The sequence below is a fragment of the Psammomys obesus genome, unplaced genomic scaffold (genome assembly GCF_907164565.1).
Source record: "Psammomys obesus unplaced genomic scaffold, mPsaObe1.curated_primary_1811, whole genome shotgun sequence".
Classification (NCBI taxonomy): Eukaryota; Metazoa; Chordata; class Mammalia; order Rodentia; family Muridae; genus Psammomys; species Psammomys obesus.
The window spans coordinates 59,404-72,831 of NW_026596199.1; the positions used below are offsets into that span (position 1 = coordinate 59,404).

The 13,428-nt window shown below is 44.1% G+C and overlaps 1 protein-coding gene across 1 annotated transcript; it reads right to left on the bottom strand.

Moving 5' to 3' along the window:
- Positions 1 to 2,257: 2,257 nt before the first annotated feature.
- Positions 2,258 to 2,539, bottom strand: LOC129667973 (ATP synthase membrane subunit K, mitochondrial-like). Its single transcript, XM_055595723.1, has one exon. The coding sequence runs from the start codon at positions 2,537 to 2,539 to the stop codon at positions 2,363 to 2,365; it is 177 nt and encodes a 58-aa protein (XP_055451698.1). The 3' UTR covers positions 2,258 to 2,362.
- Between the last annotated feature and the right edge of the window lie 10,889 nt (positions 2,540 to 13,428).

Sequence of the window (13,428 nt, forward strand, 5' to 3'; positions counted from 1 at the left end):
CCCTATCCTTCTCTATCCCTTTAACCTGGTTTATCATCCTCATAGCTTGCATAACCACCTGCTGTCTGGGCTTATTTCATTAATTTTCATTTTGGTTTTGTCTGACTCTGTAGCCTGGGTGGGCCTTGAACTTGTTGCAGTTTTCACTGTCTCAGTGTACTGGATGGTTTTGTGTCAAATTGATGCAAGCTAGTCTTCGGACAGAAAGGAGCCTCAGTGGAGAAAATGCCTCCATAAGATCTGGCTGTAAGGCATTTTCTCAACTAGTGATCAATGGGGGGAGAGACCAGCCCATTGTGGGTGGTGCCATCCCTGGGCTGATAGTCTTGGGTTCTGTAAGAATTCAGGCTGAGCAAGCCATTGGGATCAAGCCAGTCAGCAGCATGTGTGTATCAGCTTCTGCACCCAGGTTCCTGCCCTGTTTGAGTTCCTATCCTGACTTCTTTCAAGAACGCAAAATGATATGAAAGAGTAAGCTAGATAAACCCTTTCCTCCCCAGCTTGCTTTTTGGTTATGATGTTTTACTGAAGCAATAGAAACCCTAAGTAAGAAACTCAGCATCTGCAGGGATGACATTACAGATGGGAGCCACAACTCCAACTTCTGCTTATTAGAACACAGATAAATAAAATAGAAAGGCAAGAAAGGAGATTAATTCAATGTGATCATCATTGGAAAGAATGGCAAACAAAGAGGTTCAGTGACCCTAAATCCACCCTTTATAAGACAGTGGTCACTCTTTAAGAAGCCAGATCCCACAACTTGAAAAGATTCCTGGCTGCACCTTTCCTGAGACAGAGAATTAAGTGGTAGTGGCTGTGGCCTAACAGCAGCCCCTGTTAACAGTTCTAACCAGAACCTGACTTCTCCATGTTCTTTTTTCTGAGACAGGGTTTTTCTGTGTAGCCCTGGCTATCCTGGAACTCCCTCTTAGGAAGGCTAGCTTCCAAGTCAGAGTGTGCATGTTTCTGTCTCCTGAAGGCAGAAGGTTGCAAACGCCAAGGATTAGCTTGTTTCTGCCTCTCCAGTGCTCAAATTACAAGTGCACACCACCTTACCTAATCCTCTATGGTAGTCTTGCTATTTCCCAGCCATGTGCCCCATGTTACTTGTCATATAGGTCCTGTCTGGGCCGTTTCTGTTCCATCAGGCCACCTACTTTCTCTACATCTTCTTTATCCCCTCTCTCATTCTATTTCCTTCTCCTCATGGTCCCTATCTGAGACCCCAAGACCTGGAACGGAAGTCCTGTCTACCTCTCTTCTGTCCAGCTGTAGGCTGTCCAGCTTTTTAATTAACCAATCAGAGATTATTGGGAAGCAAAGTTTACACAACAATGATCATTATACGTGACAATGTCCTCGTCCAGACTGCAACCAGATCTCAGGGCCCAGAATTCAGCCTTTGTATACACAGAGCGCCAGACCAACCTCAACACCCTTCTCCTACAGATAGCCTATCAATGAGTCTGTAAACAGAATGCATAGGTGCCCTGATTCCGGGAGACTAACAGACACCATTCTCACTCCTACAGGAAAGTATATAGATCTTCAGTTGCCAGACTCCCTGGGACATATGAGGGCTACCAGTGGTGACACATTCTTGGAGTCACATATTCTTTCCTTGGAATTTCCTCCCCTCCTCTTGCTGCTCAGGAACTAGGGACAACCTGGCTTCAGAGTCATGATGTAAAATGTTATCATTTTTCTGAAACCTTTAAAAAGGGACCTCCCTTTGCCATGTAGGCATGAATTTCCTGAGTCCCCACAATAAAGCTGTCTCTGCCCATGGGTTAACGATTCTTTCAATAAGTTTCTTATCCAGAAGAACAATCTCTCTTAGCATCCCCATTGAGCTCCCAAACCAAGATCTTTCAATGGAGTTCTAGTGGAGGGTCCATTCTTTACTGCTTTCATTTTTCAGCTGCATCCCTCCAGTTTTTGCCTTCATCTTTGTGATAACTCCCTGTCCCCATCCCAACACCATTTAAGGCCCATCCAGAAAATTCAGGAGTGTCGAGACATCTCAAAACCTTACTTCTGTAAATATGCCTTTTCTTTCTTAAAATTTTATTTGATTGTTTTACACATATGGGTATTTTGCCTACATATATGTCTGTGCTTCTGGTTGCTGGGAATTGAACCTGGGTCATCCGAAAGAACAGTCAGTGCTCTTAATCGCTGAGCCATCTCCCCAGCCCCAAGACCCGATTTTCTTTTTTCTTTTTTTTTTTTTTCGTTTTCTTTTTCCTTTTTTCAAAGTTCATAATTTATTGTACAAATTGAGTATTAGATGATGAGTTGACATCAGCTTCTTCAGGCATGGGACTTAACAGATGAGGCTAGACATTTCAAAATCCATCTATGTTGCTTTCACAGCTGGAGGATTTTTAGGCCTTAACTTGAAGTATAAGACCAGGAAAGCAATGCCTCCATATGTGGCCAGTACACAATTCATTCTACCTGTGGGAGTATAAGAGTTGAAATATTTCTTAATACCAGTGAACTGGAACTGACCATCATTTTCTGGACCAACCATGACTTCAATCTTAGCATAAATCAAAGATCCCACAGCCGATGTCCTTCAGCAAACCTAGCAACCAGCTCAACAGGCCCCATTTTTTTTTTTTTTTCAAATAAAGTACAATTCGTGGTTTCTGGAAGTTAGGACAAAACATATGTTAGGGAGACTATAAAAGCCAACCCATTGCTGGTTGCTCTTGTTTTTTTTCACAACTCCTCTATGTTCACTGCAGCTTATATTTTGAGAAATGGTGACTTGAAGGGAGTGGGTTTATAAAGAATAATGGAGCTAGGGATAGAGTAGAGTTTAAGAATGAACAACTTGAAAATTCAAATGCATCCTACGGTTACCAGGCTGGCTGCAAAATGGGAGACAGGTGACTGGGTATTGATGAAGCTCTGCTGATCCTTTGTGTGTGTCAAGGACTGAGACCACCTCATACAAAGACATGGAGAGGCAATTATGCCTGATGGAGAGTAATGACTACACTGGGCTTCTGGGTCATTCAGCCTTGGGTTGGCTGGGTTTGGTGGCTCTCAAGGGCTCTCCAGGTAATTGTTATGCAAAAGGAGAGCTGAAAAACCACTGGACAATAGTGGCCTAAGGAGTGGCAATTTTACAACAGCTGTTAATGCAAATTACGTTTAAGAGTAGTAACATAGTTCACGATCTTGACATCAATAATTAACCCTCTTGACCTTCTCAGTGAGCAAATAATGGAGCAAAAGACCCAGAAGTGGTGGCTGCTGACAAGAGAAGGTGTTCAGCTGTAGGTGCAGCAATGAGCATAAGCTTCTGCCTGAGCAAAAGATAGCCTGCAGACAGGAACTACAGAGGGAAATGGGTTTGAGGTGATTTAAGGCGTAACCAGAGGACAGAAGCCATTCTTAGCTTCGTCCCAGCTTGCCTGCAGCAGCATTGCAGTTTGTCGGACACAAAATGAAAACACAAAATCCAGGAAGGGCACATCTGTCTAGATGCTGGGAGAGTTGCCGGCACTATCAGAAGTCTTTTTCTGGGAGAGTTGCCGGCACTATCAGAAGTCTTTTTGTGGGAGACAGTGTCTCTTCTGGCCCTGAAGTAAGATAGAAAGACAGGGAAAGAAGCCCCACACCCTGGGGTCTAGTCTCTCTTCCCCACTGACAGTCAGGCTTACCTATAGAGAGAAGGTACATTTTCCTAGACATCTCAAATGAGGATGTTAAAAAAAAAAAAAAGCAAATGAAGTCTATTTTCAGTTCTTGTTGATTCCAGATGTAATAGGCTCATATGTTCGAATACTTGGTCCCTAGTTGGTAAAACTGCTTGGGAAGGATCAGGAGGTACGGCCTTGTTGAAGGAGGTGTGTCATTGGAGGTGGACTTTGAGGTTTCAAAAACACTCACCCCTTTCCAGAATGTTCTTTCTGTCTCCTGCTTGGGGTTAAATATGTAAGCTCAGCTATTTCTGCAGCCATGACTTTGTTCCACCACCATGGACTCTAATTCTCTGAAACTGTAAACCTAATTAAATGCCTTCTTATATAATTTGTCTTGACCATGATGTTTTTCCATAGCAAAAAAAAAAAAAAAGACCAATATAGAACAATATAGAATTTGGTACCAGGAGAGAGCTGTTGCCGTGAAGAACCTGACCATGTTCTTATGTTCTTTTTTGGTTTTGTGTTGGTGGTGGGGTGGGGACTAGAAAAGCCATTGAGTGCTGCAAGCAGAGCTAATGGGCCATCATGAGAGGAGCTTGAAAGACAGTAGTGATGAAAGCCATGTGGACTAAGGAGCCTAGCTCAAAAGACTTCAGAGAGGAACAATATCAGCAACTGGGCTAAGGACCATTCTTGTGGGATTTTGGCAAAGAATGTGGCTGCTTTCTGCCCTTGTCTTAAGGATTTGCCTGAGACTAAATTGAAAAGTAATGTGGACTAATTTCTTTGGGAGAGGAGATTTCAAGACAGCCTAACAGAGACTGTTACATGGTTAGTAGTGATCATTCCTATGCAGTTCTACAATAAAAAAGAGCAGATCAATAAAGAACAAGCCAATAAGCAGCACTCCTCTATGACCTCTACCTCAGTTTCTTCCCTAACTTCCCTGGATGATAGACTACAAGCTTTAAGATGAAATAAGCCCTTCTCTTCCACAAGTGATTTAAGCCATGCTGTTTTATCACAGCAATAAAAATCTTAATGTATTTACCTAGGACCAAAAGGTTTGTGACTTTGTTTGACCACATTATCACTCCTCCCACATGCCTAAATCTAAGCAATGTACCCCTGTCAATTACATTGCAGTTTTATTTATATAAACCAGACATGGTAGCTTTGCTTTAGCTTTATACCCTGCAAAATATATTCGTCAGACAACAGAACTTAGAAAGCCACAGACAGAATCATTGTCAAAACACCTAAGTGTGACTCTCTCTAGAATCCTGCACCTATGTTTCTCATGAGCATTAAATTTTCTTAATCTTTTCTCTCTCTCCCTTCCCTTTACCTACCATTTTCCCTCTCCTTAAATCTAAAGTATGTACTCATTCTAAAGAACTCACTAACTTTGCTTCCCTTTGGCTTGCCCTGATATCCTTCTCTGCCTCCTAGTGCAGACATAGTTTTGCCAAGTGAAGAGCCCTGAGGGGGAGGGGAACTCCTTAGCTACTGGTGGCACTGAATCCCTCCCCAGAGCTGCTCTGTCCTGAGGCTCAAAGCTGCTCTCCTCCCAAGCACTGGATTTCCTGTAGAGTCCTGTCCTTGCACAACTTGGGTCCTGAACCTTGACTAGGGCCGGTGAGAGAATGAAGAAATGACAGAAACACAGACACAGAAAAACTGGGATCGAACAGTAGGGAGAGGCCACAGCACTCCAGAAGCTCAGCGTGTTTACTACATACAACTGAACAAGAAAGCAGGGTTTAGGGTGCACGGCTGAACAAGGAGGCATGCTTATTTAAATTCAGTAGGCAAAATCTCTAGAGGAGCAGACCTCAGGCTATAAACACCCAGGAGGAGAAAACTATGGAGGCCATTTTCCACACACCCACTACCAACATTCACACTCAATTCCCCAGGGAAGGCCTTGCCATCACTCTGAGTCTCATTTCAGGGGCAGAGTGGGTCTTTACCAATTTTCAATGAGTCTGAGACTACAGTCCTTGACATGGCTGTGCCCGTGTCGACAACACACATTCACTCAGAGTTTCATAGGCTCCCTATATCTCCACCTTTCTTATTTTTGGATGTTCAGCCTGAAGCTTCACACTTAGTGAAGGGGTAGTTCGCTGCAATGGCGACACTAAACTGTAATGATGATAAGAAGGAAGAGCATGACAGCTGCTGTGCCCAACACAAACAGTAGGCTATTTTAACAGGACTGAAGCTGCGAAGTCACCAAAGAATGCTCTTGCAACAACAGCAGAGGAACCAATCCGGTCACAAGCCTTTTGCTTTCCTAGGATGTGCTGACAAATCTGAGTCACAGCCACTTTATTATTGTGGGTTCAAGCACCGAGGAGGCAGGTCCTAAGGAATTCCCAATTATATTTGCTCTTATTACAGGAGTTGCTGTCACACACGTGTGTGACATATTAAAACCTGTCTAAATTGCAGGGCTAAAACCTGCCCCTAACAGTTGCATGGAGCCCACTGGGACTCTGGATGGTTAGAAAAATGCCCCCCTCCAAACAGAGGGAATCACTAGAATAAACAGTCATCAAAGGGTGTGACCAAGTTACTGAAAAGCATAAGCCCAGCAACTTCTCCTCTGACTGGCATGGATACAGTTACCAGACAAATCAGAAACAGAGCCAATGGGATATTTAAACCATGTTGTTAAAACAAACAAACAAACAAACAAACAAACAAACAGAAAAGTGGGTAACATTTAAGCCACTGAGATTTTTCTCCTTTGGCTACATGCCTCTTTGCTATTGGCCACCTTCTCTCCTTCAGTATACTGCCACCTCCCTGGTGCTGAGGCATCAAGCTAGGGACAACCATCTCCTTGCTGTGGGGGTTGCTATCACCCTCTCCCCAGCACTGAGCTTGCAGATCTGGTCTCCACCACCTGCATGCTGGTCAATTTCAACCAAATATAACACTTTGAAAGCAGGTAAACTGAAAGCGAAAATGGAAACTTATACTTGAATCCCTCAGCTGTGTATTCACTCCTCTGCTTTTCTCTCCTTTGTCATTTATTTCCAGGAGTCAAATTCATCGCCCCTTCCCTGGAAAGTGAGAAGCGTAGGCCTCTTAAGAACCAATGAAGCTGAAATGCCATCAACTCACTTTCAGAGTTTCTTGAAATCTCCCCTGTATCTACCTATGTCTAGGTTCTCTTTGTTCCCCAAATCTCTAAGTGCTAACATATAGCACATCTCTGAATTCTGCTTATCCAAAGGCTTTTACACCTGACAAACTGAAATGTGTGCTCTCTATCTCTTTTCCTTTATCCTGATCTCTTTCTTATGTTGCTGTTTCCTCCTTTCCCTTTATTATTCTCTCAGGAGTGGTCCCTTGTCTAACTGATCCAAGTCACCTGTAGTCAGTGTCCACTGTCCTTGTCCCGGTTTGGATTCTGCTTTGCCATATTCTGCACAGCTCTAGGGTCTGATTTAACTGGGGCATTGAGAAAACGAAGAAATCACAGACACACGTAGAAAATCTAGGACCAGGTAGTCTGGGCTCATAGAGAAACCACAGCAGCACTGAGCCCAGTATGTTTAATATTTACAGTAGAACAGAGAATTGGAGCCACTATATACAGCTGAACAAGGAGACAAAGTTTATTGTACACAGATAAACAAGGAGGCGGGGTCTATAGTGTATAGCCAGGTCAAGGGGTCAGGTTTAGCTAACCTTCATAGCTAGTCTCTGTAGGGGTTCAGTTTTCAGGTGATGAACATCCAGAAGGAGAAAGCTATGGTGGACATATCCTATACACACTGTAAACAGCCACCAGAGACCAGAGGAAGGCTTTGACATGCTCATGGATCTGAGACATTAGTCACTGATGTGGCTGTGTCCAGGTCAGCGATATACATTTGCCCAGGACTTCACTTGCTCCCGACATTGAAGAAACTAATGTTTTAGGGTCGATGTTAAACCAGCTACATCTGGAGCCGTTGGCGTTCCAGAAGCTCAGGCACCAAATGGAGACCACAGGGTCACAGAGGGGCAGACTTAGGAAACTTGCAAAGAGCTCACAAGAGTTCCTGGAGAGAGAGAGAGAGAGAGAGAGAGAGAGAGAGAGAGAGACAGAGACAGAGACAGAGACAGAGAGAGAGAGAGAGAGAGGTGGGAGGACACTGAGAAGAGAACACAGGGCCTTACATGTGCCAGGTAAATGCTCTACCAGCCCAGTTGTTGGTATTCTGATTTCTTTTATTGTGGTTGTTTTTTAAGGCAGTCTCATTCGAAAGTTCAGGCTTAGCTCAAAATCACAGAGATTCCCCAGCCTTAGGCTTCCAAGTATTGGAGCTGGAGGCACAAGCTCCTGTGCCTGGCTTTTTGCCATTTTTAGTTTTGGTTTTTGTTTGTTTGGCTTTTGAGACAGACTTCCACTAAGGAGTCCTGTCTGGCCTGAAACTGGATTTGTAGACCAAGCTGACCTCAAATTCATTACAGTTCCTCCTGCCTCTGCCTCCCAAATGCTGGTATCAAAGGCTTGCACCGTCATTCCTAGCCCTTGGTTTTTTTGAGACAAGTTTTCATATAGCTCAAGCTGGCCTCAAATTCACAATGGAAGTCAAGGATGATCCTCGCCTCCTAAATGCTGGGATTCCAGCATTGGGGTATCACCAAACCTCGTTTTATATGGAGCTGGGTAGGGATCAAACTCAGGGGTTCCGAAATACTAGGCCAACTGAGTTACATCATTAGCACGTGTGTGTATGTGTGTGTGTGTGTGTGTGTGTGTGTGTGTGTGTGTGTGTGTGTAGATGTGTGGTCTATGAAGGCATGCATGCCTGTGTGTACTGGGGGATCGGGTCCAGGGGAGAATATCAGGTGTTCTCTATCGCTTCCTGCCTTAGTCCTTTAAGATATGAAGCTAGGCTTGTGGCCAGCTAGCCCAGTGTGCCTCCTGTTTTCACCCTCACAGCACTGTCTTCATTCCCAGATTTTTGTATGAGTTTTAGGGATTTGAACTCAAGCCATCATGTATGTGAAGCAAGAATTATTTACTGCTGGGCAATTGTCAGCCCTTGGGATTACATACATATACCACAAACCATATGTGGCTTCCCCCACAACCCCCAGGGTCCCTTGCCCTGGCTAGCCTCAAACTCATTATGTAGCTGAGGATGACCTTAAAATTCTGAGCCTCAGGTCTTTTTCTTCCCTCATGCTGGGATCATGAGTGTATGACACCAAACCCAGCTCTTTAAATTCCTTCCACCCATTTTTGTTTAAGAAAAATAAAGCCCTTTGCCTTGCTCAGGGGTCAGTGGCTTCTGTTCTGTTTTGCCCCAGGAGAACCCAGACAACTCAATCATGGCTGTGAGGGGTTGCAGAAGCTTTTCAATAGCTTTCCCTCTTTGAGAGAAGGTGATCTTTAAGATGGGCCAAATGAAAACATTCAGTGTCCACTTCGGGTTTAAGCTGAGTATCCTGGCTACTCACAAAGGACTTATTTAACCCTTTCGAGGTTATTGCTTCCAAAGGAGGAGAGACAGTCTTCCCTGTCCAGGGAGGATTTTTACCAAGACCCCCATTGTTGCCTGGAACTTCAGAAACTACTCAGCCCCATGTATATTATATGTTTCGGTACATACATAACGGTGATGAAGTTAAACTTACAAACTAAATAGATTAAGCACAATGACCAAAAATAGAACAATTATACCAATGTCCTGTAATAAAAGTTACATGAATGTGATTTCTCTCAAATGAATTTATTGTAATTTCCCACTATTTAAGGAAGGACTCTAGATTATCTCTTTGGCATATCCAAACTCCCAGCACCACTGCTCTGTGCTTGGAGGCCAGAGCCTAGCCTGGCCTAGGGCAAGTGTTACAAGTTAAGGTCGAGACGGAATGCCTTCTGGGACTCTGTATCCAGCCTAGCTGCATGGAGAGTTCCAGGTCAGCCTGAGCTATGGAGAATACCAACAGCAATAAGAATAAGGTTAGCAACATGGTAGCCTGACAGTTGGGCTGCTAACCATGGTGACTGCAGCAAGAGTAACTGCCTCAGCACACTGCATGGATTCACCTGTGAATATGTGGTTCCTGTGCTCAGGAAAGTGGGTGGCATGAGGTTTTTATTACACCACTCTGAGGGGACAGGATTTAAAAATTTTAAATTAGTCCCTAGTATAGCAAGGAAAAATGGAACGGTATGAAACTCGTGAATTATTTCTGGAATATTCATTTTTATATTTTCAGACCAAGTTTGGCGATAGATAACTGAAATCATAGAAAGCAAAACTAAGGATGATCAGAGCCCTCTCCCCTGGATTGGAGTCACAGTTTTCTAGCCACTGGATTCCTACATCTCTCAGCTGCCTGGGAAGGTAAGGCAGGCAGATTTTTCTATTCCCTTAAAAATATTTTATTAATTTATGTGTATAAGTATTTTACCCATATAAATGTATGTGAACCACATGCATGGCTAGTGTCTGCAGAAGGGGAAGAGGATGTTGGAGTCCATGGAACTAGAGTTACAGACAGTTGTGAGCTGCCATGTGGGTGCTGGGAATTGAACCCTGGTTCTCTGGAAAAGCAGCCAGTGCTCTTAACCACTGAGCCAACTCTCCAGCCCCTTTTTATTCTTTGATTTTTGATTTTCAAAATATATGCATGATATGAAGCTTACCATAGTAAAGAGTTCTTGGATTCACAGACATACTTTGTGAGATCAATGTATTCAGTTCATATAGAATATCCAAGTTACCAGCCGGGCAGTGGTGGTGCACACCCTTAATCCCAGCACTCGACAGGAAGAGGCAAGTGGATCTCTGTGGAATTGAGGCCAGCCTGGCCTACAGAGCCAGTTCCAGGACACACACAGCTACACAGAAAAACCCTGTCTTGAAAAACAAAACAAACAAACAAACAAACAAAAAGACAATATTTTGCTTACCTTCAAGTCCCAAGTTCAGTGTATCTTGGACATGACAAGGGATGCTGGGTTCAGAGTTGCCTTTTCTAAACTTTAAAACTCTTGATGCTTTAGAATCATTTTAAATACCAGGAAGAATACAGTATTCAACTTTATACCTTATTCTTGGCTTACAATAGTGAAGTAGGACAAAGAATAACACCAGAAGTCCAGTGGTGACAAGAACATTCCCGATGCTGTGACCATCCACTATCAGAACAATCTCACCTTGGAAAACTAAAATTCTGCATTCATGCAAAGCTAATTCTTTACACTGGGCACAAAGGCTCATGTTTGTGATCCCAAGACCAGGAAGAGGTTGGAGCAGGAGAATTGCCCAGGTGTTTGAGAACAATCTTTGTTACAGAGAGACTTCCAAGCCAGCTTTTGCTGCTGAGTAAGAGCCTGTCTCAAAAAAAAAAAATTGCCAAGTATGGTAGTGGTACATACTTGTAATTTTAGGAGGAGGAGGAGGAGGAATTCTCTGCCAGCCTTGGCTCTATACCGAATTCTTGTCAAACCTGAATCACATGAGACCCTATAAACAAACAAACAAGGAAAAACAGGAGCTGAGCTGAGGCTATGGTTCAGTTGGTAGAATGATTGCATAGAATGTGCAAATCCTGGGTTTGATCCATAGCGCCACATAAAACAGACATGGTGCTGCATGCCTGTAAGAGCAGCACTTGGCAGGTGGAAGCAGGAAGGTCAGAAAGAAGTTCAAGGACATTCTCGCTTGTTCAGTGAGTCAGAGGCTAGCCCTTGCATATGTCCTTTCTCAAAATCTAACAGAACACTGTCACAATCTTTCATGCTTCTGGCCTCTGTCAACTACCACTGAACTTTCTGTCTATGAACTTGACTGTTCTGGGTATTTTCCTCTGTAGTGTTGGAGATCATGTTAGCGTGTCCAACACTAAAAGCTGATGTTTTATCCCTGAACTTCAACTCCAGGCTTCAGGGTCCTTCTTCCATGTGGAAACTCTCCATTTCCATCTGGCTTATTTCACTTAGCATCATGTCCATCAGTCTCATTCATGCTGCAGAACATATCAAATGTTCCTTTCATTTTAAGGCTTAATAAAGTTCTTTTATTAATATACACTTTTTTGTGTGTTTGGTTTTTTGGGGTATGCTAGGGGCAATGAATGGCTTTATCACTGAGCTACAATCCCAGAGATATTTTCAGTTTTGTTTATTAATTTTCTCCTTAGTGGACATTTAGGCTGCTTCCATATTCTGGCTGCTGCTTCTATCTTTGGCTATCAAAAATACTCCTGGGACTAGGGCGATGGCTTAGTGGTTAGCAGGACTTACTGCTCTTCTGGAAGACTAGAATTTGGTTTCCAGGGTCCACATTTCATAGCTTACAATTGCTCCAGGTCCACAGAATTCAAACAGGCAAGGTATACATTCATATAGACAGGCATGAATAAAAATAAAAACAAAATCTGTTTTAAATAAAAGAAATTCTGGGGCTGGGGGTATAGCTTAGTGGGACACGACTTGCCTAGCACATATGAAGCCCTGGGTTCCACCCTCAGCACTAGCCAGGTGTGGCAGTACATGCTGTAATCCCAGCACTGGAGATGCTGTGGCAAGTGCTGAGAATGTGAGGCCAGCCTAGGACACAGGGCAACACTCTGTCTCCAAACAACAGCCAGGGGCTGGAGAGCTGCTGACCAGTGAAGAGCACTGGCTGCTCCTCCAGAGGACCCAAACTCAGTTCCCAGCACCCAGACCAGGGGGCTCTCGACTGCCTATAGCTCTACCTCCAGGGGAGGTGATGTCTTCTTCTGGACTCCTCACACATAAGAAATACAACAAAGAGCCAGACATGGTGGCACTTAGCTTTAATCCCAGCAGGTGAGTTCAAGGTCAGCCTGATAGCCAGGAATACATACAAAGACCCTGTCTCAAAATCCAAAACAACTACAACACACAACTGAAGCATGGTGGCTCACATCTGTAATTCCAGCACTCAGAGGGTTGAGGCACAATTTTAAATTAAGGTCAGCCTGTCTCAGAAGGAACACCTGTCCTCAAATCCTTACTACTGAAAATAGAAACACATCGCTGTGTGCAATAAGCAGGGATGATTTCTCTGGAGAGACAAGCGAGGGTTAGGGGGCGGGTGACACAGCAAGTAGACATTTCTGGGCTGGGATTCACATGTGTACTTAACATAGATCCTACTTGTCAACTAGGTGACGTGGCCTCCAAAGATACACTTGCCCTACTCCCCACTGGTCCACCTTTCATAGCCTTCCATGTCCTGTGAGCTGGGCGTCCAGAGCCCTGGGATGGTGAAGTAGAGCCAGGCCCTGATTAGAAGCGGGCCTGAGTTTCTCTGCTTAGATGCCATTTGTGTCCGTTTCTAACTAAAGCAAGAAGCAGAAAGAAGATGGTGTGGGCTCCATCTTGTTCTAGACTGTGTCCTGCTTCCTGGGGCGTTCAGACACCTTGGGTCCTGATGGGGCAGGTTTATTTTCCTTCCTGTTTGAAGGGATGATGTCCAAACCCAGGGCCTTGTGCTTGCTAGGCAAGTGCTCTCCCGTGGAGCTGAACCCTAACTCCAGGGCAGGCTTACTTTTCAGGGAGCATTTCCACTACAGACCCAAGAAAGAGAGTCTATTTCTGCTTGGAATTCTCTGTGCTGGCTTCTCACAAGCTGGCTGGGTTTCATTCCTGCATCCTTCCCAGATGCTCCTGGACATGCCGAAAACAAGGGCTTCACTAAGTCTAGCTTGCCAGGTGTGGTGGTTATCACCGTTTAGTCTCTGCACTAGAGAGGCAGAGGCAGGTGGATCTCTG